General features: G+C 45.7%; 1 protein-coding gene across 4 annotated transcripts in view; it reads right to left on the reverse strand.

The window, feature by feature from the left end:
- Window positions 1–27,537, reverse strand: part of IRAG1 (inositol 1,4,5-triphosphate receptor associated 1) — a 121,379-nt gene that overhangs the window by 57,333 nt on the left and 36,509 nt on the right. For 3 of the 4 annotated variants that reach the window (XM_027579654.1, XM_027579653.1, XM_035722895.1), the window contains exons 2-4: window positions 19,037–19,194; window positions 1,278–1,378; window positions 82–152 (exon numbers count right to left, since the gene is read on the reverse strand). In XM_027579654.1, the coding sequence (XP_027435455.1) occupies window positions 82–152; window positions 1,278–1,378; window positions 19,037–19,194 (330 nt within the window). Of the gene's footprint in view, window positions 1–81; window positions 153–1,277; window positions 1,379–19,036; window positions 19,271–27,537 lie in introns of those variants that run through there. The other variant, XM_027579652.1, reaches the window with a different exon arrangement.

The following is a 27,537-nucleotide window of genomic DNA, read 5'->3' on the forward strand; positions in this document are numbered from 1 at the left end:
TCTTCTTGCTCAAACATACTTTCAGAGGGACCCCTATCTCTGGTTGCAGAAATAAGATAAGATAATTGGACTAGCCCTTACCCACAGAAGTCAGTGAAGCAGTAGAAACCTTCAAGTGTCGGTGAGAAAGCCTCCTGTGGGGACTGTGAGCTCTGAAAGACAGGACAGAGTCATCTTGTTAAAGAAAATTTGTCCACAGCTTGTAAATAGGCAGATACCTGTATATTCTTTCAAAGTCATCCTAGAGCATCGTCTTACGAGCTTGTCTAAGTTTGAGAACTTGTTAGAAATGCAAATTCTCAGGTGCCACCCCAGACTAAATGGATCAGAAACTCTGGGAGGTGGGGCCCCACCATCTGTAATTGAACATGTCCCCCCCAGGTGATTCTGATGCTTGCTAAAGTTTTTGAAAAACTGCCCTAAGGAAATGTAACTTTGGCTATTTACTTTTATTAGGGCCCAGACTCTGAGTGAACATCTAACTGTAGAAAACTCATAAAATATGACTAATTGTCTGGTAGAGATGTAGATGATTTCTGTTGGGGAAGAAAGATAAAAAACAAGGTTTCATTGTCTTGTGGAACATTAACCTATTTTATATCAAACTTAGTAATCTTATTACAGTATTCTTTTCCTCCCCACTGATTATATATATATATATATATATATATATATACATTTCCATTTCTTGTATCCTCTTTTGAACTGACTTTGCCATCAGGATGATTTCCTCATCAATGAGTTAAATAAATCTTTGACACATGCTCACTATATTTTTGTATGAGAATGATCCTTGTAGCTTTTTGAAAATTGTACTTAGTCTTACTCCAGCAAGACCAATGCATATGCTAGTGCTGTGTCACACTGAGGCGGTGACATCCCTGAGTACGTGAGCCAGTGTCCTTCCCAAGGGGTCATCTTCCCCACAGGACCCACTTTGACCAGGGGCAGCATTCTCCAGTCAAAGACCCTTATCTCTCAGGTCTGTTTGCAAATATCTGGGCAGTTATTATGGGAAACTACCCTGCTATGATTTGTGCTTAAAGGCTAGCAAAGTACAAAGAACCAAATCCAGGAAAAGACAAATAATTTGGGGGGGGGGAAGAAAATGGACAAGTCCCAAGCTCTTGCTCTCATTTGGAAAAACTGCTTGATTCTATTTCATCAATAAAATGATCAAGAAAGAAGATTTATAAAAAGTATATATAGCTATCTAATCCTCACGTGCTAGGAAATATTGTTCTTCACAGCACAAAGATTAGGCATATGAGATGTACCTGTTGACCAGGTTTTTGTCAGTTTCTCCTTCCGGTGAACTGGCATCCCCAGTCAGGATGATGGTAGGTGGACTGCAGGATATTCCTGCAGTGTGAGGGCCCTGGCGGTTCAGAATAAAACACAGATGGAGTTAGGCTTAGGATGGTGGAAGCTTCCAGGAGCTGGAGCATTTATTCCAGTATTATGACACTCAAAACTATCTTGATAAGGGTTGAATACGGTTTATTTGGATTATTCAGGGGGAAAAAAGGAAAGAAAGAATGAAAAAAGGCAGTTTCTACTTCATTCCCCAGCAGACATTCACTGAGCTTAACATGGCCTACTTTTCATAAACTAAGATTCTGGAAACTCTAAGCCATCCCTGGTTAATCCTCACTAACAGTCTTGAAAAAGAATGGTACAGAGGCCCCAGGCTGCAGCCAGCCGGGTTGGGGAAGGAGGAAGACCAGGAGAACAGGTGGTGGCACCCACACATTGGGTGGGGATACAGTGAGATCCCACATTGGGTAATTGTGACATTTCGATAAAGGTGATGTGTTCAATGGGTCATGGAATATGCAGTTTAATTGTGTAACCTTGAAAAATGTTTATCTGAATAAATACACATTTCTGAAATTAGAACAAAAGTTATTAGCCAGTCCTTAGATTTTTGAGGTATTTCAAAACCACTAAACAAACAAAACTACTAATAGCAAACATGAGTCATTTCATTCTAGGTTAGTAAGGTTGTAGTTAAATCGGTGTACTATTACACTGTGATGGCCATGTGAATGGTAAAACCATATCTGGACTGCAATAAATATTGATTGAGTGAGTGAGTGAAAGAATAAAATGAAAGCAATATAGGATATACAATAAGGTCCATAAAGATGCACATCAACATGCATTTCCCCACACCTCAGTGTACTGGGGATAAAAATAGGACTAGGTAACAGTAATACACAGTCTCTCCAGTTCTTTGCCACCCACTGTTGTAGTATGTCCATCTAAGAATTGTTCCCAGGTATGTCTGGCAATCTCTCTAGGGGTTTTCTCATATGTCCCCTCATCATTTTCCTTCTCTTCTTCCCTGCCCATCCTTACCGGTGTGTGTTGTCAGGGCTCTCTGTGAACACCCTACCATCCCTGCCAAGGCCTGTCTCCCAGCACTCTCAAGCATGTCACACCGGGTCCCACTGTTGCAGTGGCTTCCTGGAGCATCAGAGCAGTAGGTCCCCATTGCCACGTTCCCTGGGGGCTGTGTCTTTCTGGAGCCTCTGGGCAATAAGCGTTCTCACTTCTACTGGCCCTGCTGAAGCCGTTGCCTGGGGGCTGCCCTTGCAGATCTAGGGCTGAACTGTGTTCTTGAACACTTAGTGTGCAGGTATTGACTCCTTGCAAGCTGGGGAAGAGAATCTCTCTCCTTTTCACATTATTACTTGTTAAGTGGGTTCCATACAGTGCTATGTAAGCTTCTTAAATCCCACAATTTTTAGTGAAACCAGCTCCTCCTGTTTTCATTTGTATCTCCTCCCTCCCTTGGCCTCAGTCATAAGGCCGGTTAAGCTGGAGAAGTGTCTCTGAGTCCCACCAGGGAATGCCAGATCCCTGTGTTCCAGGACCTCTTCAACTGGAGGGAGGTGCAGGGATTGGAGGAGAAGGAAGCACTCAGAATCCCTGGACACATGGAAAGAAAGTTGGGACAGGGACTTTGGCTGGATAGGAAGCAGTAGGAAGCAGCATTGCCTCTTGTAAGAATCAGACAGACCTATGCTCAGATTTCTGCTCATTATCCATTAGCTATGTGTCCTTGAGCAAGTTATTTAACCTCTCTGTGCCCCATGATCATAAAAATCCAACTCACAAGGTTGATGTGAAGATTAAAAATAATATTGAGAAAGCACCTAGCACATGACTGGTGTTTTCAATAAATAGTTATATTACTGTCAGATTACTTTTCTCTTTCATTCAACAAAGACACTTTAGTTTTCCATTATGTGTCAGGAGCAGCTTAAAAAACAAAGACCCTCAAGACCTCACAGATCCCTTGCTTAAGGGATATAGAGAAGTAATGAATAGTTATAATAAATTTAAGCTGATAAGAAATGGACCACATTCTGTGAAAGCTCAAAGGAAAGGGAAAAAAAAATTCCTCAGGGGAGTTGGAGAAGACATTTCAGCTGGGTCTTGAGGGGTGAATGGGAGCTTGTAAGACAAAGATATTAGGGGAGAGGTTTTGGGCAAAGGGAACAGCATTTAGGAAAGGGCAGAACTGGGCATTAGGGATTTATCAGTGTAATCGGAGCATGGACTCTGGGGTATGTAAGATAGGAAAGTTCAGGGATGGGGGCTGCAGTATTGTGGTTTATAAGAAAACATATATATTTGGTCATTCAGATGACCAAAATATATTTTTCATAGACATTTGGTCTTTATCCACAGTTCCTGGCTCACAGCTCCCAAGACCCTTGGAATTTCCTGAGCGATAAGAGCAATGGGAAAATCTTCTGTTATAATATTTGGTCTCCTGTCCTTAGTTCCTAAACTCCCTTCAGAGCCATAAAGGTGAAATGGGTGGCTTGTTATCTATAACAAACCCTTTCCACCGCAACTAGGTTAATGCTAATGAAGGTGACTTTTGCAAAGCACCTAAGTATGGAAGCTGGTTGCCAGGGGAAACAGCCATGAATAGAGGGTTGGAACTTTCAGTCCCACCCCCTGACTTCCTGGGAGAGGAAAGGGGCTAGAGGATGAACCAATCCCCAATGGCCAATGAGTTAATTAATCATGCCTACATAACGACACCTCTATAAAAACCCAAAAGGAGGGGGGTAAGAGAGCTTCCATGTTGGGGAACCAGCACACTTCCACATGCCACTGTGCCACATCCCAAGCTCCACAAGGACAGAAGCTCCTTTATTCAGGACCTCACCCTCTGCAGCTCTTCATCTGACTGTTGATTTGTACCCTTTAATATCCTTTGTGATAAATCATTGACCTAGTGAATAAATGGTTTTTCCTGAGTGCTGTGAGTCACTCTAGGAAATTATCACACCTGAGGAGGAGATCATGGGACCCTCTGATTTCTAGCCAGTCCATCAGAGGCACAGGTGACAACCTGGACTTGTGACTGGTGTCTGAAGTGAAGGCAGTAGGACAGAATCCTTCACCTGTGGATCTGAGTCTGTCTCCAGGTAGATAGTGTCAGAATTGAGCTGAGTTCTTGGACGCCCTGCTTGTGTCAAATAATCGCTTCTTGGTAGGGGAATCCTACAACATACAAACACACACATGTTGGACTTGGGTCCAGGAAGCTAATTTAGAGGCAAATAATGGAAGTAGCATAAAAGGTTGAGCCAGCTTCTGATGGACATTGGGTGTTACCCCAGTGAGTTTGATCTTTGTGGTTTTGGAGATGGGGAATACTGAAGGTCAGGTTTGGGAATAATTTGACCACCCAAAGAGAGAACATAGAAATTTTGACAGGAGATCCATTCATGGGTCATCATAGTGCACATTGGTTGAGATGATGGAAAATGTCCAGTTATTACAGCATCCATCATCTTCCTAGGAATTTGGAGAAGCTTCCAATAAATTGGAGCTGTGTTACTCTCCATTTGGACACCCACAGTTGGCCAAGGTAGAGTGACAGGGAGTCAGCGTGATGCTTACGGCTGGAACCAGGACTGGCCAATCTATCCTCAAAATTACCGAGCTCCAGTCCCTCCAAGAACACAGATACCCATCTTTCTGTCAAGGACTCCTCTTGTAAGAGATGCTCAGGAAGTTTCCCCAAAAAGCAACAGCTCCTTTGGTGGATAGTATAAGCGTGATGGACTAGTGATGGTCACTCTTTATGGTCACTTGCTTTGTCCTTTTGTTACCCTGTCTCTTAGTCCCATAACTATAAAATCGTCAAAGGCCTGCTTTGTCTCAGAAGTTTGTGTGAATAAAATGAAATGATGAATGTGTCTGCACTTTGATAAGTCTCATATGATCTACAAATACCCATTAATCACAATTATCATTAAAATGAACAATGGCTCTACTCAGTTCTTCCCACCTTTTGTCCCCTCATAGGAGGCCAGCAAGCAGCAGAGAGGCTGGGGCCTTCCAAGGGGCCAGGAGGGAAGCAGGAGGATCTTGGGTCATGATGTGGGGCTTGATGATACACAGTGGAACAGTATCCAGAAGAGCTGCTGAGGTCAAAAGGGGAATCGGGGTGTCAAAATGGCAGGTCATGGGCTGGAGCTGGGGCAGGCAGGGCCAGGGGCAGGTGCCTCTTTACTGGGAAAACGGGTAAAGATGGAGGAATTGGGGAGGTTTTCTATTGTGTGGATTCTCCAGTGAGCAGAAAGAAGGGCTGAAATTTTTCCAGAGGCTTCTCTTCATGTCACTACAAGGGTTTCTTGTTATGTGGTTTCTTGGATCTCGGTTAGGGAATTAGCCTATTCTCTGAGCTACAAATTCTCTGAGGTACAAATCAGAGACCTGGAGGACCATTTCCTGCGAGTAGTGTTTATAAGTTTTTATATTAGTTGCCAACATTTTATAATTGGAAGAGTTCCCATAAAGTTCTGGATTTCCTGACCAAGCAATCTTGGGTCTACATTTCTGCAAAGTGAACCTTGGTCTGCTTCTGTTGGCCTGCTTCAATCAGTTGTGCTCCCTGCCTGGCCCTGAAGCATCCAAGTTACTGCCCCTGTGCTACATGATTCTTAACCTGTCATGGTTTTCTGGAGCACAAGAGGTTTATGCTTAAAGCCTCTTCCACTTGTGACACCCTTTTTAAAAACCACTTTATTAAGGTATGATTGACGTATGAAAAGCTATACATATTTCATGTATACAACTTGATGAGTTTAGAGCTAAGTATACACTTGTGAAACCCTCATCATAATTTATGCCATAAACCTATCCATCACTTCCCAAAGTTTCTTCCTACCTTCTTATTTATTTACTACTATTATTATTGTTGCTGTTATAAGATCTACCCCCTTAACAAACTTTTAGGTGTACAATACAGTATTGTTAACTCTGGGCACTAAGCTGTACAATAGATCTCTAGGACTTACTCATCTTGCATAACTCCCACATCATCTTGATGAGGTTTCTTTCCATACAGCCTCATTGGTGACTGCTACCATGGGGATTCCATTTGAGACACTGTCTGTGCTTACAGTATGTTTGAAGTTCCTTCCCTGGGTGGAGTTTATTTTGACCATGACAGTTTGAGCTCTAGAAATTACCTTATTCATGTTTTTCATATTTAGAGAATTTCTATGAATCCTCAAGTGAACAGGAAGAAATGCACTTTGGCTAACATATCATTTTCATGCTCATTATATCATATGGTTTCTGCCATCCCTTAGGGTGGGCTTTTATGAATTCCCAGCAGGCATTAATGCAGATAGGGTAGGTCTACATAAGAGGGGCAGGAGAACCAAACATCACCTTCTTCATGTTGCATTCTGAAAGAAAATTTGTGGTAGTGCTGATGGGATTATAGTATATACCTCCAAGAGTTTCATATATTCAGGCAGCTGAGTAAGTAGAATACAATTCATTTATTGATTTAATTTTCTTGACACACTACCTATTTCCCAAAGCAATTTGAAGCAACCAGCAATAAAATCTAAGATATAAAAACAGGAGGCTATAAAAATGGGGAGATAATTTGATAAATATAAACATCCCCAGGAGATAAAGAGGAATGCATGCCTTTCCTAACCATCCATGGTTTGACTCTGAGGTTAAACTGTTGGACTTGAAACCTAATGAATCTGTGATCCATGTGGTCTAGGCTCTGAGAAAGATTTCTTTAAAGAATTATTCAGCAGACAAAAAAAGCAATACAAAAAGAACTCCATTCTTCACTCTCACCTCTCAAAGGACATGGAATGCTTAACTCCCATCCTCCCTCACCTCTGCCCTTTGACTTTTCACTTGCTTACCCTCCCCACCTGAAGCCCCTCTTCCTCTCCCTCCCTCCTCAATTTACTCTTCCAGCTCCATCAATTTACTTATTGTACAGATTGTCTAACGTTTCTTTTTATGATCGACTCAGTTTTCAAAAGTCTTAGAGTCTAAGAGAGGTCACTGTGTACACTTTCGCACGTTATTTCGCTTTATTCTCTTCATTCATCCAGCAAACTCACCGAATGCTTGTTATGTGCTATGGTCTATGCTAGGGCCCGGGAAGAGAAAAGTGAACTAGGCAGGCCTCTGAAATGCTTCCCAGTTAGCACAGTGGGATGGGGAGTGAGGAAAGTAAACCCCGCCCCCCTCCACCCCAGGTAACACCCAGGGCCTGGTGCCCTTAGTGTTGACTGTGACATAAATGGTCTGCAACACACTGGAGGAACTGCTTTCTGGTGGAAGTTTTCTCTGCCTCCTGGCTAAAGGCCACTTTCAGGAAAAGCTCTCCTGAGGTGGCTATCATGTATGGGACTGTAGGCACCCTTACTCAGAGAAGGGCAGAGGTGCTCACACAGAAAGGCAGAAACAAGCCATGGGTGGCAAGTGCCAAGCATGTAACCACAAACACACACAATTCAAAGCTGCTTAAAAACCAGGAAGCATAAAGCAATCAGGGAGAAATCCTCTAATCCCCTGATGGAATGTCCTGGAATGCTCCTCACTCTCTCTTTCCGATGTGTGCAAAATATACAGTAATAAAATCAAAGTGTCCTTTCCCTAACCGGTACACAGAATGGTTGAACAAGCTCTGGGCAAAACTGTTTTTGCGGGGAACATTCGGTCTTCTGCGGGCTGTTTCAGTTCAGCAGGCACTAGGGAGACCGGAATCCAGGAGAGAGTGAGAGATTCCAGGGGCCCCCTGGAGTGAATTCTGCCAGATTTCAGTGTGTGTGATGAGTGTAAATACTCCTCCCTGCTCCCACCCTGAGCTGCCAAACAGAAGACAGGGCCTCAAGGAAGCTTGCAGTGCAGCGTGTCCAAACACAGAGTCTGCCAGTGAAGTTACTGGCTTCAGGACTTCAAGGGCCTCGGGTTTGGGAGCCACGGGAATTCATGCATGACACAGCTTCTCACTAGCTGTGTGACCTTGGGCAAGTTACCTCACCTCTCTGTGCCTTGGTTACCTCATCTGTAAAAAAACTATCTCACAGGGTAGTTACAATAATTAAATGGATTGATATAGAAATAAGATTGCCAGTTAAAATACGGGATGTCCAGTTATATTTGGACTTCAAATAAACAACAAATAATTTTTTTAGTGTTGTGTGTGTCCCAAATATTGCATGGACATAACTGTGTTTTCATTTGCTAAATGTACAGCTCCAGATAGAAAGCTCATAGAAGAGCACCTGGCACTTAGTAAATGCTCATTAAGTGTCAGATGTTATATTCTGTTATTGTTACCTTTGGGGCTGAATTAATTACTTTGGAGTTTGGTTTTGAGGAGATCGTTGTTCTTAGTTTTGAGTCTGATCAACCATCTAGAGTTAAATTAGGAAGGCCTTGCCCTTCTGGTCATGAAGCCACAGAGCATCTCCCCTGGGCATCTGACCACACAAGCTCCAATGGTCTTGTAATAAATGACTCCCAGAGTCGTCTTGTAATCATTGACTCTCAGAGAAGCCCACCTCCAAGGCCACCTTCACCTGGCTCCACTTCCTCTCTCACCGTCTGCCCCTCAGCTCAAGTAGAGCTGCCCTTTGTGGGTTACAGGCACAAGAAGCAAAGGAACAAATGTGGGTAGAGGGCAGTGACACTTTCTTAGACCTACTATGTGTGGGGCCCTGTCCCAGACACTTCTGGTGTGGTTCCTCACTTCATCCTCTCCAGCAATTCTATGAATGAACCTCAGGATACCCATCTACAAATGGGGGATGATCGTGCCTCCCTGATGTCATCAAATCGTGAAGAGGAAAGTGAAGTCCCTGAGCATGGAATAGGCAATGGATACATTTCTTTTCTCTCCCCCTTTTTTCCCCTTCAATCCCCACTTTACCAATGAAAAAACAGACTTGTCCAGGGCTGTACAGCTGGTAAATAGTGGGAAAGAAGGACAACACACCAAGCTTGTTGGCCTTCCCACTCCACCATGCTGCTCTTAACAATTGTTTCCCCTGGTCTTTGGTCTCACCTCCCCTGGTTCCTGGTATGTGCAGGACACTCTGACACTCCTCTGTTCTTCTCCCAAGCGGCCCCCTCCCTCACAAACCTCTTCTTCTAGGAAGCCCTCCAGCCAGCACAAGTTTGAACATACAGCTGGAAGAGAGATAGCATGGGCATCCCCTTACCTTCCCATGGGCCCAGCCACCCCAGGGGTCCATTTCCCTTCCCTGGAGTCAGCCAAGCACTAGGAGCCTGGGCTGTCTCCCCACAAGTTCACCCTATAATAAGCCAGCAGGTCACATTTTGTTCTCCTTAAATAAACCTTATAGAAACATTTAAATGTTTATTTCACTCATAAATTCCCAGGAATGCGCAACAGTTTCCTAACTGCCTGGGTGCAGGGATAAATATAGGCCAGTGTCATAGATGGGAATATTATCTTCCTTTCCCCTATGTCACATGACTAAGCCTGGACTAGGAAGCTCTAAGCAACAGCTCCAGCCCTGGCAGGACTGAGGAGTTTAGCTCCTGCACTTGGGCCCTGGCAGATAGCCTGGGAGAGAAGGATCCTACTAGAAGCCAGTGTGGGGTAATGAAGTTGGGGAACACTAGCCAGAATCACACCTGGATGACCTTGGGTACTTTACTTAACTTTTCTGAGTTTCATATTCTTAAACATTATGTGGAGCTAATAATCCCCATTTTCCAGGCTTGTTTAAGGATTAGACAAGATAAAGCAACAATAGTGATGATGATGATGATGGTGAGGGTAGTGGTAGAGGTTGGGCCTTGTGGTGGCTGTATCCCCAGGTCCCTCTCTCATAGCCTGGAGGGCAAACAGGGACGGCCTTTGAGAGAGGGGCCCTGGCCACAAAGAGAAGTTGGTGCTCTTGTGATAGGATAAAAGGACCCTGGGGACTCTCGAGGAAATGATTATTCCAGCAGCAAGTCCTAAGTGCATGGGAGAGAGCAGAAATGCCTCTGCTGAAGACTGCTGGACATGGGGCTCTTCCCTATCAAGCACTGAGGACTAGGTTCTGGCTCCCCTAAGCTCCCCAGTGCCCACCTTGTGGATCACCCTGTGCACCCAAAGCCTGCCTTGCCTCTGATGAACCCTCTTTCCTGTATTCCTAGAAGCCAGGGATCAACAACCACTGGATTATCCTGCCCTCTTCATTACTGTTTTCACTCTCATGCCAACAGACACTAGGAGTGTGGATACATGCAATGTCTATTAGTCCTACTCAGTGGAGCATGTATCACCCAGCTAGCCATTCATTCTGGGTAGAGGGCAGTGGAAATCTAACTTCTCCTCCTCCCTTCTTTTCCTCCTGTTCCTTCATTTCTTCCTCTCTCCAATCCAGGCATTTAATCATCCAGCCAGTTATCCACTCAACCTATCCACCCAGCCTATCATCCATCCATCCATCCACCCAGTTATTATCCACCCAACCTATCATCCATCTATCCATCCATTCATCCATCCATCCATCCATCCATCCATCCATCCATCTACCTGCCCATCTGTCACATCCATTCATCCTTCCTTGAGCTCCCACCACATACTAGAGCCTATGTTGAGAATTGGAGATACACACATAAAAGACACAGCCCCTGACCTAAGTTGCTTATGTGTAACATAAGACAGGAGACAGGAGATGGAGAATCAGAGAAACAAAAAATGGTAAGCTACTCCTTTGATCATTGTAGGAACTAAAGACAAATAATTTTAACATACATTTCTGACCTTCTGTAACAATCAACATTTCCAAAACACTTTCTGCTTTTTCTTCAGCACTTCCACAGCTACAATCTCAAAGTTCTTACTCTGTGACCAGAACCACTAGAAGCCATACTGGTGGAACTGTCGTCCTGGCCCTTTCTAAGCCTCTTTTCCATAAAGGATGGGGCATCAAGCAACTGCCCCCCATGCCTAGGGCCTTTGGTGTCTAGGACACTGGCTTTACTGCTGGGTGGAGCTAAGAAAGGAGGCAAAGCTAACAGAAACACTTTAGCAGGAAACTCGGGTTTGAATCTCTACTCAACCACAGCACAGTTATGTGGCCTTTGGCAATTACTTACCCTTGTAGAAATTCAGTTTCTTCTTCTATAAAGTAAAGATAATAATATCTACCTTGAGGGAATGAGACCACATAGCGGGTGCCCAATAGATGGCTCCAATATCTCATACATTAGATCCTAATGTTTTACTGATAATTCACTTGAAGATATTTCACTGAAGATTGTAATTGAGGCTGTTCTTGCAAAAGGTAATGACAAATGGAAATGAGCTCAGAGAGGATTAATTCAAAACCCTCAATTGGACATTCAAGGCACTGGCCAGTTTCTAGTGTTTAGAGTGTACTTACCTACCTCGGCTTTCACATCTGTAAAGTGGAATAATAATCATACCTACTTCCTAGAGTTGTTGTGATAATCATACCTACTTCCTGGAGTTGTTGTGAGGTTACTGCATGTAAAGTGCTTAGAGCAGCACCTGTTACATAGGAAGCCTGGCATGAGGAGGCCCACTGGGTGAGGTGGGGGCATGTCCCCACTCCACACAGCTGTCACCATGTTCCCAGGGTTTTACGTGCACTATTTTGTCTTCATCCCATTCCTTACAGACCATTGATTCTTTGAGTCCCAAACCTTTTTCTCACACATTTCTCAAGGGGTCTCTGAGGAGATGTAGACTGAACCCCAGTCTGCTGGCCAGTGAAGACGGGGCCTGATCAGGCAAGGGAGGATAAAATGAAGAGAAAAGCTGGCAATTTACTTTACATGGTAAAGCATGTTGTTAGGCTCTAGATATTCCTGGGGATAGCAAGACCACCAAGGATCCCCCAATTCCTGATCAGGGAAGAGAACACAGCAGAACACAAAGCAAATTAGATCAGAAAGAAGTCGTCATTAGACTGTAAATCCATGGGGTGGTGAACTCTCTTGCAAGTGGGACCTTAGTGCTTAATAAACATTCGTTGAATGAATTCAGTAAATATTTACAATTAACTCTTGAACAACATGGGTTAGAACTTATATGTGGGTTTTTTTTTTAATAGTATGGTACTGTAAAAGTATTCTCTCTTCCTTATGATTTTCTTAATAACCTTTTCTCTACCTAACTTTATTATAAGAATACAGTGTATAATACATATAACACACAAACTATGTGTTCATGACTGTTTATGCTATCAGAAAGTCTTCCAGTCAACAGTAGTCTATTAGTAGTTAAGTTTTTCAAGACTGAAAAGTTATACATGGATTTTCAACTGTGCAGCGGGGTTGGTGTCCCTAACTCCCACATTGTTCAAGGGTCAACTCTGTTGAATAAGTTCAACTCAATACCATATTTATTGGGTTCCTATCATGTGTAAGTGAATAGTTATCCCTTCCCTGTATGCTCAAACTCTGTTGTGGTATAGTGGGGTAGTTTCTGGACTAGAAAGAAAAAAAATAATGATTCTAGCCCTGTTTCCTCAGCTTACAGCCATGAGGCAGTAGAATCCAGATCTTGCAGCTTCCATGTTATGTCCTTTAGACAACTGACTTAACCTCCCAAGCCTTAGTTTCCTAATCTATAAACTAGGTATGGTCATAGCTACCTTATAGGGCATTAAGAAGGTTATCTGAGATAATGAATATAAAGAGTTTAGCTTAGAACATGGTAGGAGCCCCATGTTTAGCTTCTTTCCCTGCATCTGGATATGATACCTAACTGCTCTGAACTTCCACTTCCCTGGGGATGATGATCGCTGTCCTCACAGTGGGGTTAGGACATCAATTGCAGTAACATAATAAAAACTTTTTTTTAAGATTTTATTTATTTGACAGAAAGAGACACAGCGAGAGAGGGAACACAAGCAGGGGAAGTGGGAGAGGGAGAAGCAGGCTTCCTGCTGAGCAGGGAGCCCGATGTGGGGCTCGATCCCAGGACCCTGGGATCATGACCTGAGCCGAAGGCAGACGCTTAATGACTGAGCCACCCAGTCGCCCCTGTAAAAATTTTTAAAAACTGTTTTGTGCTGTATTAGGGACTGAGACCTATTATCAGATGAGAACCTTGCTTCACACTTTATATATATTATTCTGGTAATTAAAGTCAAGCTGCCTGGGGCTTGACTCTAGGCTCAGTGACTTAGCTGTATTAGCTAGTACACATTATTTTACTTTTCTGTGCTTCAAGTCTTCATCCCTAAATGGAGTAACAATAGTACCTATCCCACAGAGATTTTTCTGAACATTAAATGAGATAAAGTGTTCGAAAAACCTAGCACAATGTCTGGAACATAGGAAAGTTTCCTTAAAAGTTCACTGTTATTAGCAGCTATTACTATCAGGCTTGGCTTGCAGATGAGGAAACAGGCAAAATGAGTAACTCACCCCAGGTCCCACTCAGGTATGTAAAGCCCAGCTCTTTCCACACTGCCACACTACCTATACCTTGCATCTCTATGAAATGGAAGCATTTCCTGTCCCTTCCAGAACTCCCTGGCTGCTTGGGGAGGGCTGCTTGGTATTTTTCTCTTCTAAAAGGACAGTTGAGCAGGCTCAGCTCTGGGTCTGGCCTGCTGACTGATGTTGGTAAGCCAGGATGGGTCCCTCACTACACTGACACAAACAAGGAGAGAATTCCAGATTTGTCATGGCAGCAGCTACGATGATCTCTAATTTTGAGCCAAAAGAGGAGGCCCAGCAGCTTTGTGGTCAGAGGTTCTAGGAGCTCCACAGCAGATCCCTTGCTGTTAGGGCCACACACAGAGGGCTGATTCTCCAGAGCACATTCCAACCTAATTTTCAGTTAATTAAAAATTAGAGGTAGGGAGAGGAATGGGAGCAGGGATGCCACTGGTTTGTTGAGTGCTGCGGTAATCTTAAGTCAACAAGATGCTGCTGTATAACACGGTTAGGCATCAAGTTGTTTAGAGGATCAGAAAGTGCAGTACAAAGTAGGCACATAGGGAGATGTACAGAGAGAGTAACTCGTGTGTAGCCTGAACCAGGAATTGCATAGTGATCTGTGTTTCTAGGAGTCAGTGTGCATCGAGTTGGCCTGTTTTATTGTCTGATGGCTGAAAAGGAATGAAAAAGGCATAGGCAGTACAGTGTCTCAGCAGGATGTGTGACACGGAACTGTATTTTCTGGCCCCATGGACTTAGGCATCTGAGAGGATGGCAAGCAGAAATAAGACCCTGCAGTGCTTTGGAGTGTGCATGGCAGTGTATTTGTAGGGGCCCAGGGTGGCCATCTCAGACAAGGACTTTGGAAGCACAGGACAGTATACCCCTGGCTCAGGCACCAAGGGTTCTCATAGAGGGCCCCAGAGCAAACAGTACTTAGTGCAGGGTAGAGACTAAGAGTATGGGCTCTGAGGCCAGGCTGCCTGGGTTCAAATCCTGGGCCTGCTGCTTATGAGCTATATGATCTTGGAGGAAGCTGCTTAACTTCTCTGTGCTTCAGCTTCCTCAGCTATGAAATGGGGATAATGATACTTACCTCATAAGGTTGACTGAAAGTTAAATAAGTTCATACAGTAGAATAATGCCTGGCATTATTATTAAGTGTTGTGGACAATGGAGATGGGGGTGGGAGTTGGTCAGGGGGTGGTGGAAGGCGGGCTACTGGAACAGCTGATGTGAAAGATGGAGGCCTACTCATGAGTTCACATTGACCTACACCTGGGAGCTTCCAGAAACCCCTGAAAGAGGATGGGGATTGTCTGGGTGGAAACTAGAGCCAGCTGTTAGAGCTGACCTGAACCTCTTTGCACACTCAGGTTTGCAAAGCACTTATCAGGAAGCCATGCTGTTCCAACAAGTCAGCTTTCTGATATGGCTGCTGATCACAGGCCAGGAAATAGTTGATGTCCTGGCCTCGCTGCCTCTGGGGCTCGGGGCCAGGTCTGGTGCCCCATGATTATGGGGAGATAGGTGGGTATGTGCCCAGAGGAGAGATTTGGGAGCAAAGCCTGGAGGAACAGAGGAAAGAGGACTCTGGGAAGATGTGTAAACTGCCTTCCTGCATCTGTAGGTTTTTACCCCACTATAGGCAGTTGTGAAGGGCAGAAGTGAGGAGGAGTCACAAGGAGGCAGTTCCAGCTTGACCAGCAAGCCGAGCTGGCCAACCACAGCACAGACTTCCTTGTGAGGTGAGCAGTTCCCCTGTATGGAGCTACTCCTATAAACTCCCAAGACCCACCCCAGAAGACTCTGATTCAATAGGCCTGGGTTGGCGGAGGAATCCGGGTTTAACAAGCTTCCAGATAACTGTTTGGGGGCTCACATTATGCAGAACTTTGCCTGCCTGAGAGGGAAGGGTCTTAGATGAGATCTAGTATCCCTTCTAGCTCTTAACTCTGATGGTCTGTCATTCTGTGGTCCCTTAAGGTCCCAGGCTTGTGTCCTGATAGCTTTTCTTCCTGCCAGACCTCTTGGCTACAAGCTCATTCCTTTGAGCCCCTCCCTGTTCTAGGGCCAACCCAGAAAACACACTCAGGACACAACTTCACAGAGTGCATTGTCTGGAAGCTTTATTTCTTTGTGGGTCTTGATTACAGCTTCTGATTAGGGACCTCAAGGGTGTGTGTGTGCGCATGCATGCTGAAAGGAAAACAGGATCTAGGTCTACAGCATTTGTGTTTTTGTGTGAGAAGGTCTCAGCTAGTGTTCATGTTAGCATTGGGAAATGGGGGCTGGGGCTTGAGGAACTAGAAGTAGGGCTGGACCCGGGGGAGCTGTAAACTCAGAAGGATGCTCTGGTTCTTTGCCTGCCTCACAGAGAGGGAGTTCACACGGTACTGGGAATTTCAGCCAAATCCTCCTAACCAATCCTGCTTTCCTGGCTGCCTGGTTTCCGCTGCTCCCAGGGACTTGGGCTCCAGCCCCTGGAGGCTCCAGCCCTGTTCACAAGGCCTGACCCTCCCCTGAGGCTGTGGCTGCCTGACAAGCCCAATGTCGGTTGTCTGATGGGTGCAAAGGGGGAGGTGCTCTTCACGGACAATGCTGGTGGGCTTCTGGAAAACTCAAGGAGGCCTAGTGCCTGTCAGTAAGGGCAGAGAATAAAAGGATACTGAATCTGATGTCGCCTTCAGTCTAGGGTCTAACCTGCCCCAGCCCCATGGTCCCTCAAGCCAAAAAAGGTACTAGAGGGCTGGGCCGACCAGAGTCTAGGAGGCAGCCACTAACACTTGCCCTGAGGAAGAGATGAGGAAACAGAGGCACAGAAAAGTTAACAGGCTCACAGGCCTTTTGACCAGGATGTGGAGGAGCCCAGCTTGGTCTGATTCCAGAGTCCACCTTCTTAAATCCTGTGTTAATGGTCCTCCCTTAAGGGCATCAGCTCACCTAAAGTCCTCATGGGTCCTTCTCCTACTGGGCTCCAGCAATGCAGAGGCTATCGGTACCACAAACATTCCCTTTATTGTCTTGACTTCCCACAAGCACAGAGATAGAATCATGGCATTTGAAGGACCTTCAGAGGCCATGGGGGCCCACCCCCTCATGTTACAGAAGTCTGGTCTGGTTCAAGGTCAGCAGGAGAGTGACCTTGTGGAAAGCTGGAATCTGGAGCTCCTGCTGTTCAGCTAGGGCTCTCTGACCCTCAAGTCTGTGGTTAGCTTATGGATTCCCTCCCCTGGCTTGGCTGTACCTGGAAACTCACACTCACCTCTGACCCAGTGGAGCTACACCTAGGTGTGGTTTGAAGTCGTGATGGTAAGAAGGGCCAGCAGGCTTTTGTGCTATCTTGTCTTAGTCTCCTGAGAAGGCTTAAAGGTTCTTTTATTTAGAGAGGTGAGATGATGAACTAAAGGTAAACTAAACTCAGTGTAAAAGGATCTCTTCACTAACGATCAAGTTGTAGCGTTGCCAATCTTTTATTTTTATTTTTTTTAGGAACACTTGTATTCTTGGAGAGCATGGCATGACAGCTGTTTGGGGGAGCTGACTAGGATTCAGGAGCCAGATTTTGCATCAGAATCTGACTTAAGCACACTTTTGTTACTAGTGAGGTGGAAGGGGTCAGGAAGGGCTGTGGTAAGAAGGAAACCAGGGCTAGGGAGTAAGGATGCTAAGGGGACAGAACTTGGGAAAGTCATGACCGAGGAGAGGGAGCAGTCACATTTGAATCCAGATGTGGATGTTTTGCTTTATGCTGTCATTCCCTTCTTTAATCTTCAAACTTTCAGTGGATTAACAAATTTAACAAATTTTTTGTTGGCTAAAACTTATAACCCACTATTACCAGTGTTTTAAGGGAATTGTCCACACTTGGTTAGAAGCAGCAGTAGAAAGGGGGCAGCAGCAGAGCACCCAGTTTGGGGAAGACCAGACATCACCCATAGAAGAGCAGAGGAACAATCTAGAGCCACAAAGAGCAACTGACAAGTAGCATCCACCAGGCTCATGACATTCCTGGAAGAGAGGTTCAATAAAACACTGAGCTGGCTGCCTGTGGCCAAATGCATAGGGGTTTGGCTCACTCCCACTTAGAAATTCAAGGGCTCCCCAAGTGTGCCAAGTTCTGCAACATCTCAGTCCCACGAGTTTGGGGTAGGGAGATACAAGAAGCCACTCTTTTCTAAGTATTTACTATCTGAGTTCCCACAGTTATGACGTGCAAGAAAACAAATGTCATCCTAACATGAAAATGTTCACTGAGAGTCTGCCCGCTTACCAAATTAATGCTCACTCATACATTCTTCCCTCACTTAACAAGTGTCTGTCCCTTTGGGCTGAGGTCAGTTCAGACATCTGTCAGATATAATGGGGTGGTACAAGTGCAAACCAGTGCAAAGTTCATGAAATCAAAGGAAACAGTGTTGGAAAACTTCACATGCACGGTCTTGGACCAGTGAAGAGCATATGGAGCTGGGCAGCTAACAAAGAAAAAATTACAAGGATAATTTGTATTGGCCAAAAATGAAAATGATTTGCATATTGAAGGATCCATAGAGGTCCTTGGGAAAATGAATGAAGCCCTTAAATATTAAACACACAATCTCTTAACAGAGGTGCTGTAAAGTAAAATGTGAGGGATGTGGTTCATATGAACAGATCATCATGTCAGTATAAAGAATAAATATACCAATGCCAAAATCAACAAAATTAATTCTTTGTTCTTTCTAAAAAAGTAGCGTATAATCAATTTTTTGTTATATGTCTAGCTAAAATAATTTGTTTTCATAATTTTATTTGTACAATACAATCTCAATGAGACCTTTTAAATTAATTTCTTTTCATCATTTCTTTTTTATAATACAATTTTACTGAAAATCTTTTCCACTATTTACTATAAAATTTTGATCTTCATTTTAAGTTGACTCAGTTTAAATGGCCTTTTGCTGGTTACCACAACCCTGACATGACAAGGCCCTCTGTGCTGACAGTTCTCCTCCAAGTCTTTCTCCATTCTAGGAAGGTATCTACAGGGTTACGGTGGTTGGACCTCCCAGGAGACTTCAGTCAGACACAGAATAGGAGGTTCCGCTCTCAGGATATATGGGGGGGCTTGGCCAATTCAAATGGACTCTGGGTATTTATTCCTCAGTGTGGTAGCCACACACCTTCCCCCAGTGCGCACTGCAGCCTGAACAGACTGTCAGCAAACCCTCTACCCAGGCTGAGCGATGTGGCACCAGCCCAGGGCACTTGGCTTGGCCCCGGCCAGACTAACTGCAGGCAAGGAGGGGGCACTTACTTGGCCGGTGGGGCTCTGGGCTGCCTGTGGCTCTCCAGGGGGCTCCTCGTCCTCGGGAATGTGGGGCATGGCAGCCTCCTGGCGGGAGTGGCCGCGTGTGCCCGGAACCTCCGCGGCGTCAGCCCCAAAGATGCTCCAAGAGGCCTGGGCTCCGCAGGCTGAGGAGACGCCAAAAGGACAAGTCAAATCCACTCCCATCCCTGACCCAGGCTGGGTTCCATTTCCAGGAGCCATGAGCCACAGAAAAAGCCTGCTTGAGTTTGTATCAACACCAGAGGTTGGACTAGGCTAGGAGAGGGTATTTGGAATTGCATTTCCTCCTGTTCATTTGCTCTGTTTACAAAGTCAGAGATGACCTTAGAGATTTTCCATCTAATTTGGTCCTTACAGTAAACACAGCTATCCCAGAAGGGAGAAAAGTACTTCAAACTCCTCAAAGCCATAGCTAATGGAGGACACTCCATTGGGATCAGATTTGTACTTGTGTATCATTTATTAAGCGCCTACTACATGCCAGGCACTATCTTAAGAGCATTTCCAACATCACCTAATTTAATCCTCATGATGACCTCTGATGCAGGCACTAATACTCATTTTATAGAAGAGAGAATGGCTTCCGAGGGTGGTAGCCATTTGCCAAAATCATACAAAGAATCAAGCATTTGAATCCAGATCTTTCTGATTTTGAGGCCAGGGCTCTTTTCACTCTACCACATAGCCTTCCTTGCCTGGGTTGAGGAAGAGGAGGATGTTTCTTGACTTTCTACCCCATGGCTGATCTCATGTCCTTCAACAGCTTTTCTGACCCTCAGTGTGGGGCTCTCTCACTTGAGGACAACCCTTACTGGGCCTGTGATTCTGGAGGCTCAGCCAAGGTGGATCTTGTGTACCTTCTGCAGTGCCCACCCTGAGCAACCTTTCATTGCTTCCGCAGAAGCCAGGCTTATCCTGTCTCATGGTATAGCAGCCTTGAGGCCCAGCTGGGATTGACCCAGTCATCATAATCTCACTTATCTCACCACAGTGATTGGCTCAGGGATAGAAAATAGGTCCAGTGTAAACCAATGAGCACACTGTAGTGTTCTGGCACCCAGGTGCTTTATCTTGCTCTGGGTGGTAGAATGTGCAGATGTAAAACCTAATGTTACCGATGCCATTTTGTTTCTGTTTGGAAGTCCAGACTGAGGATAAAACTGACACACATAAAGGGGGGTGGGGAGTAGAGCTAAGACACCCGCAGAAAGAAGGTGGATCCCTGATCAAAGTTCACCTGAAGCCTGAATTCTTTCTGGACTAGCCAGTTATACAAACAATTAAATTTCTTAGTGTTTAAGTCAGTTTGGGTTGGGTTTACTTATAACTACTAATTTGTAAGTACTTATATTAACTTGTAACTACTAACAATTGTTACTTGTAACTAGTAACTATTCTTTCATGTTTCTCACCAATCAAGAGACCTAGGACCATGATCTCTCCAACAGACCTGAACCAATGGGCCTGGCCCCTCTGTGTCCTCTTTGAAAAGTGAGGTTTCAATCTGGAGAGGCAAGATAGCAAGGTAGAAAGAACACAGGTCTTGGAACCTTATACTTGGATTTGAGTCCCCACTCTGCCATTCACTGGCTATGTGTCCTTGAACGTTGGCTTTACCTCTGAGCCTTGTCAGGGGAACAGAGATAAGAATGCCTCCCATGCAGGAATATTCTAAGGATGAAATGATATAGAGCGCCAAGCACAGAGTAGGTGCTCACAGAGGCCACCTGCATGGAGGTCTACAGCCCAGGAAGCTTGGCCAGAGTCCAAAGGCCTCTACCTAGCCTCTTTGCCCACTAAACTCCTCCAGGTCCCCTTCCCCTAATGGGGGTGGGAGAACCAGCCTGATCCTATAACTTCAGAGATTCCCTGGAGTTGCTGCTCTGCTAGTCAGCAGATGGAAACCACCAGATGCAGACCCTGCCCTCAGCCACAGCCAGGGGGCTACTGGGACCTACACAGGAGAAACAAAGAACACTGTCATTTACTGAGTACCTACTATGTCCTAGGTCCTATGTAAGGTGCTGACTGCAGGAGGCTATAGGAGGAAGCCAGAAAGCCCCACCACCTCTCATGATACTAGATATTATTCTGGTCCCACAGGAAAGGCCTGAGGGCCTTGGAGCCAGAGGGCCGTGGGCAGGCTCAGATCTGACATCAGCCACAACTCTGACAGATGCCCCCACCCAACACACACACCTTTGACTGAGCTCCCCGAGGAAGGCAAGGGGTCTGATTCATCATAGATAACTAGAAGATTCATCAAAAAATGCTTGTTAATTTATATTTAAAGAACTGGAGAACTTTAGCCATGGGGTTGGTCAATGCGACCACCATCTTGATTTTTGTCAATCTCTGCAGTGGAAAGGTAGCCCCATTCAGCTCGCAAACAATTGGGGTGACCTCTGCTGGTCAACTCAAGAAGTCTTATCTCAAGTAGGAAATTCATGAACTGAATCATTCATTAATTCACCACACTCACTTTACACGTGCTAGGTGCTGGTGACTTAAAGATGATGAAGATGTGGTCTTGGCCCTCTAGGAGCACAGAGTCCAGTGGTGGGAGGCAGTATGAAAACAGTGTAACTGTTAAGACTTCGAAAGTGAGAAGTGACAGAATCTCAGAAAAGGATCCCCAACTATGGAAATTGGGACAGGTGAGATATAGTTTTAGACTAGATCCATGTTAGAAATGGTGTTTGAGGTGAGCCATGAATACTGAAATGCTGAGTGGAATTTCTCTGAACAGAATAGCTAGAGGGAACAGTGAGACAGGAAGGGAGAAGCCCTACTGGACAGATTTAACCTGTCTGTTGGGAATGAGAGTTATAGGGCCAAGGCATACTAGGTCTCTCATCCCAACTGTATGGATAAAATGAGCATCAAATTGACCCAAAGTTTGACTCTGTGATTAATTTCTATCACCTTTACTTGGATTTCAACAGCAATGACATCAGTGGTGCTGGACAAAGTATATGGTCACAGGGGTTGACAGTAGCAAAAGAGTATTCACAAACCCCAATTCTACCGGGAAAATTGGTACACTTCCCTTGAAACCTCTTAAGTGATGATGGATATATGTGCAGGTCCAGCCTGTCTTAATAGTAATATGGTTCCCAAAATATGGGAGGTGACAGTTCTACTTTCCTTTCCACCTTAATCTACACAAAGTATATTGCACTCTGAGTGGTAAGAAGGATTCAGACAAATTGGGGCATGTTCCAAAAAGGGGAAGCAATATGCAGGAAGCAAGAATTTGTTTTTAAAGAACTAAAGATCTTCAGCCTGGAAGAGATGGTGCAGGGAAAAATAAAATCACTTCTCAGATATTTGAAAGTCATTCCTCTAATTCAATTGTCCCCAAAGGATAAGTGCATGACCAATGAATGAAAAGTCAGATCAAGGCAAGGGAATCCTTTCTAGTGGTTAGGACTATTTGAGATGAAACAGGCTACTCTTTAGGGTAACAAACTCCCCCTTCCTGGGAGAGTTCCAGCAAAGGCTGGGGCAATGGTCACAGGATTCCTAACCCACTCCAGGGACCATTTTTAACCCTAGGAGTTGCTGAAATCCTGGACTCTTCTTAGTCACAACAAACCACAAATATAATGGTCCCCTCTCATAGGATTCTGGGATCATGGTATCCCAAAGTCACATAAAAAATTTGTCATTTTCTGACCCTCCACTTTCTTTCCTCCACCTCCTGCTCCTCAGTCAGTCCCTCGGTCAGAAAGCAAAGCAAATACCTATCACCAAGCATTAAGGAGGGCATGTGGTGTAATGAGCACTGGGTGTTATACGCAAATAATGCATCGTGGAACACTACATCAAAAACTAATGATGTACTGTATGGTGACTAACATAACATAATAAAAGAAAAAAAGAAAGCAAAGCAAAACAGAAACGAATTAAGTGAGACAAGCACTAAGAGCTGTCAGCTGCTGCAGGACAAAGCAGAGTGGAGGCTGTCTGTGGTCCCACACTTTACAAGACAGAACCCTGAGCTCCTCAGGGGGAGCCCCAGGCCCCTGCCTTCCCAGGCCATTCCCACGCTGCTCCTGCCCCATTTGCTTGCTCTCCCATCCATTATATAAACTCCCTGCTTAAAATAGCAAGGTAACAGCAGAGTCCTTCCCCCAGCGTGACATCTGGGTTCTGCTGGCGCTTGTGGGCACATGGACCTTGCATCCATCACAACAAAGTTAGGAATATAATCTGCAGGAAGTGGTGATCTAGAGCACCGACCCATAAAAGGAAAAAGTATTTAGTAATGTTTGGTCTCTGAACCGCTCCTTCTTTAACCCATTTTCGGGGCCCTTCTAACTACCTCTTTAGCCTGGTCAGTAAAGGGTTAGATGGGTCATTGTCAAGAGCCAGTCAGCTCTTCGGATTCTACTCATTCTGTCCCCAGTCAGTGCTTAAGTATATAGTTTGGCCCATTTTACGGGAAGGATAACTGAGGTGCAAAGGAGGGAAACAACTTAACTAGATCCAGTAACCTTTGTACCTGGTGCAAATGATTTAAGCCTCTGCTGGGATAACTTTCCAATCATTTGTGTAACTGACAAGGCCAAAAGTCTCTAATCCATGTTTAAATATTTCATCTGCTCCTGGCCATGCTCATGAAAGAAAGCAAACTAGTATACTTTTCTTCATTCTCTCGTCCATTAGATATTTCTAGTTTGCCTACTGAGTGTCAAATACCATGCTAGGTGCATTTCAAGTGCTATCTTTCTTAACCCCTGTGAGATGGGTTTTATTATTTCCATTTTACATATTAAGGAACTTAGGATCAGAGAGGTTCAGTAACTTGCTTGAGATCCCACAGCTAATAAGCGCCAGGCCAAGGATTATAACGCAGGCTAGTCTGACCCCAAACCCATCATCTCCCCCTCCTCTCCTCTGCCTCCTCCACCTGGAGTTCTGCTAAAGTGCAGTAGAACCCAACATAGGAACCTGCCCCACAGAGAACTGGAATGTGCATTCCCAGTGGGGCCATGGGGGGGGGGGCAGGGCAGAGCAAGCAGCAGCTTGTCAGACAGGGGTCTTATGAGGGCAAAAGTGTGGGCCCACAGTTTGAGGTTGCAGGATCCCCACTGTAGGGTGACAAATCCACCCATTCACCCATCCATCTGTCTGTCAGGCTATCCATTCACCCACATGCCTTCTGACTCCTCCATTCATATAACTGTCCATTAATTTGCCTTTGAAACTTTCACCCCCAGAAAGTCCCACACTTAATAGATCAGCTGCACAGGCTCTGCCCCCTGGAAAAGCCACTGTAGGGCCCTGTGGACTGTGGGGAGAGGGCAAGAGGGCAGGAGAGGACTGCTCTGATGGAGTGGCCATTCAAACATAGGAATGCCCATCCACAGCTGGCAGAACACCTCCAACCTGCATCCCTCAGCCAGTGGGCGGGGCCCTGGCTTCCTGTGGGGGTTGCCCGTGTCACTGCAAGCATCATCAGGGCTCATTATTTAGCAAGGGCCTTTACAGAAACCTCTTAAGTACTATTATAATTAACATTATTAGTCCCATTTTACAATGAAGAAACAGAGCCCTGAAGACTAACCCAAAGTCACAAAACCCATGAGGTCTATCTGACTCCCCAGTCCCCAACTGGTCAAGCCCGTCGGCTCACGGGTGGTGGTCTTGGCAAGCAGTGGCCTTTATAATGGCCCCAAGGAAGCCTCTCCCAAAAACTTGCAACTAGCCCAGAGCAAACCAAACCCCTCTCTGAACCACAGTGTCCCAGGAGCACAGTCTACAAGCTGAGCGGCTCTCACATTTTCTTTGTTAATCTTTGGGTGTCCAGGGAAGAGCCAGAGGCCCTCCTGGGAAAAAAAAACGGGTTAACCCAGACTCCACTGACCTTTCTGGAGTGACTCAGAATTCTCAGAAGGGAGGGTTTTTGTTCTTCCAGCTTTGAATTTTTGCTTTCATTTTAGCAACACAAAGAATTTGAAAGAGATTAGGTTGCTATTAATACCACTGGTCTATCTCTAGATGAAGAATTTGATGAAGGGAATTGTTTGGGGTGACTGCACACACATCTCTCTCAGTCCCTCTGCAAATTCAGAGATGATAGGGAGGGCCACTGGAGTTCAGCCAGTCCTGCCTCCTGCTCCCATCTTACAGGCCCAGACAGGGACAAAGACTCAATCAAAGCCATACTTGTGAGTGAGGGGCCGTCAGAGAAAGTCCCAGAACCCCTATTCCCCAGGCCCTGCTACAGACATCAGCTTTCTGCCTCTAATTTTGAACAGCTTGCTTTTGGTAAATGATAAACAAATGTGTCCATGCTGTGAAAGCAGGCATCCTTTGGCAGTGCCTCCCAATCTTCCTCCTCCTTGTGGTCACTCTCATTGGAGAGAGAGGGTGCTCCCTGGTCCCTGATCTCACCCCAGGGCAGTCCTGGACACACTTGGGAAATCTGGGGCATCAGAGATCAGGTCAAAGTGCTGAGAGGCTCTTCTGTGGGTCCCTGGGCCTGACTAACTGCAGAACTGGGTCCTAGATCCCACAAGCAAGCCTGAGCAGCGCTCAACTCAGGAGAACACCATCCTGCTTCCTAACCTTGGGATGCTACAAGAGGGCTTTGGAACTTGGAAGATTGGGTTCTAATTCTCTTCTGCCTCTTCCCTGCTGGATTAGTCTCCCCTGGCCTTTGTTTCTTCATCTGTAAAATGGAGACCCTTTTAGGGTTGTTGTAAGGATTAACTTAGGGAATACATGTAAGATGCTGGCATACAGTATGTACTCAATGAGTTCCCTTCTCGCTCTCTGAATAGGGCAGCTGAGTTCTCTGAGCCATGGCATAAAAATCCAACCAGGCCCAGTCAGTCTGCCGTTCATTCTGAATAGCAGAGTTCCAGCTTTGTTTCTTGCAGGTAAAGGAGATATATTCCTGGTCTGGCCAGGACTTCTCTGTATAAACAAGTAGATAAAAGGCCATCAGACATGATTGTAATTAAACCCATCAGGAACTAAGCACTCTGACATTTACTCTTGCTGACATTTACTCTGCTGTGGGGCAGCCAGTGGTGGCAGACAGTGGGGTTAGAGGGAGAGGGTACAGTACTGTGGTCATCCCAGGTCTATGCTGTGGTCAGTCCCAGGTCTGCATTGTGGTCAGCCATTGATCTGTGCTGTGGTCATCTCAAATCTGTTCTGTGGTCATCCCAGGTCTACATGGTGGTCAGCCCTAGATCTGTGCTGTGGTCAGTCTCAGGGGAGCAAGGGTAGAATAGAAGGGCAGAAGAAAGAAGCAACAGAGAGGGGAAGACGAGGGGCTGGATGGGACTTCCCAATGACTTCTTGCCCTCAACACAACCCCTCTGTTCCAGGGGCTGCAGACCACAGGGGCTGCAATCTGGCAGTGCTTCAGGGAGGCTAGTCCTGAGCACTTCCCAATACCTCCTGGGGTCTGCACCCTCTAGCCATGCTCTCCAGGCCTGAGGATCTCTTATAGGTTCTTTGGCTGGGAGTGCCTTCCTCCCCCTGATTCAGACCCATTCCAGCCCCGGGAGTGAACCAGCTTCTGCTCAGACTAGTGTCAGGACAATATCCAGGAGGAGAGGCTGAGTCAGCCCCAGTAAGAAGACTGCAAGAGTCGGCACCCACTGTGCTCAGCAGGGGGCTGGAGTAAGGGACACCTGAGATAGTGAAAATAGTTACTGACCCCTCCCTTCCCCTCATACCTCCTTTCCCCCCATTGCCTTTCCCTTCACACAAACATGGAGGCCATTCTGTGCTCATTGCCTCAGGGAAGGGTATAGCAGCAGGGGGTAGAGAAAAGGGAGTCTGTCTCTGCCTCATTTGTAGTGAAGGGCTCTCCCTTAGGGAAATAGAGAGGGCTCAGGGTACAGAAAAGAGATTTGGGAAAAGCATCCTAAGTAAGGTTAAGTCTTCCCCAAACCCTGGGACTAGTAAAAGACTATGGGGCAAGGGGCAGACAGGAGAGGGCACATAGAAGTAATGAGAGTAGGGACTCTGGTGAGGCACTAGAAAAGAGCCTGTGCCCTGCTTCTCTGGAGAGATGGGGGAAAGTCCCGAACTCTAAGAGCAGAGAGGTCTTGGGTCCCGTTTCCCAGACAGAACCCTGAGGGAAAGACCCCAAAGAGAGGAAATGGTTGTTTGGAATGACCTGATAGACAAGGCCTTCAGACAGCCTCACAAGACTCCTCATTCCGGAGCTGGGGGGGGGGGGGTGGCAGCGGTGAGGAGGGGTGAGGGCAGGGGGCACATGGCACAATCATTTCTGTGTAGCCAGCAGCAGAGTTGCCAGACTTGAAGGTGCCTTGAGAAGGCTGATTCAGAGGTCACCTACTGACCAATGACTCACAGAAAGCATGGTGGACATCTTGTAAAGTGGGCCGGGACAGATGATATCAGGCACCAGCGCACCCTCCTTCACCCCAGTTCCCTGGCACTCGGGAAGTTCCTTGGACCCTGAGTACCATTTTGGA

This window comes from Zalophus californianus, chromosome 11, assembly GCF_009762305.2.
Source record: "Zalophus californianus isolate mZalCal1 chromosome 11, mZalCal1.pri.v2, whole genome shotgun sequence".
Lineage (NCBI taxonomy): Eukaryota > Metazoa > Chordata > Mammalia > Carnivora > Otariidae > Zalophus > Zalophus californianus.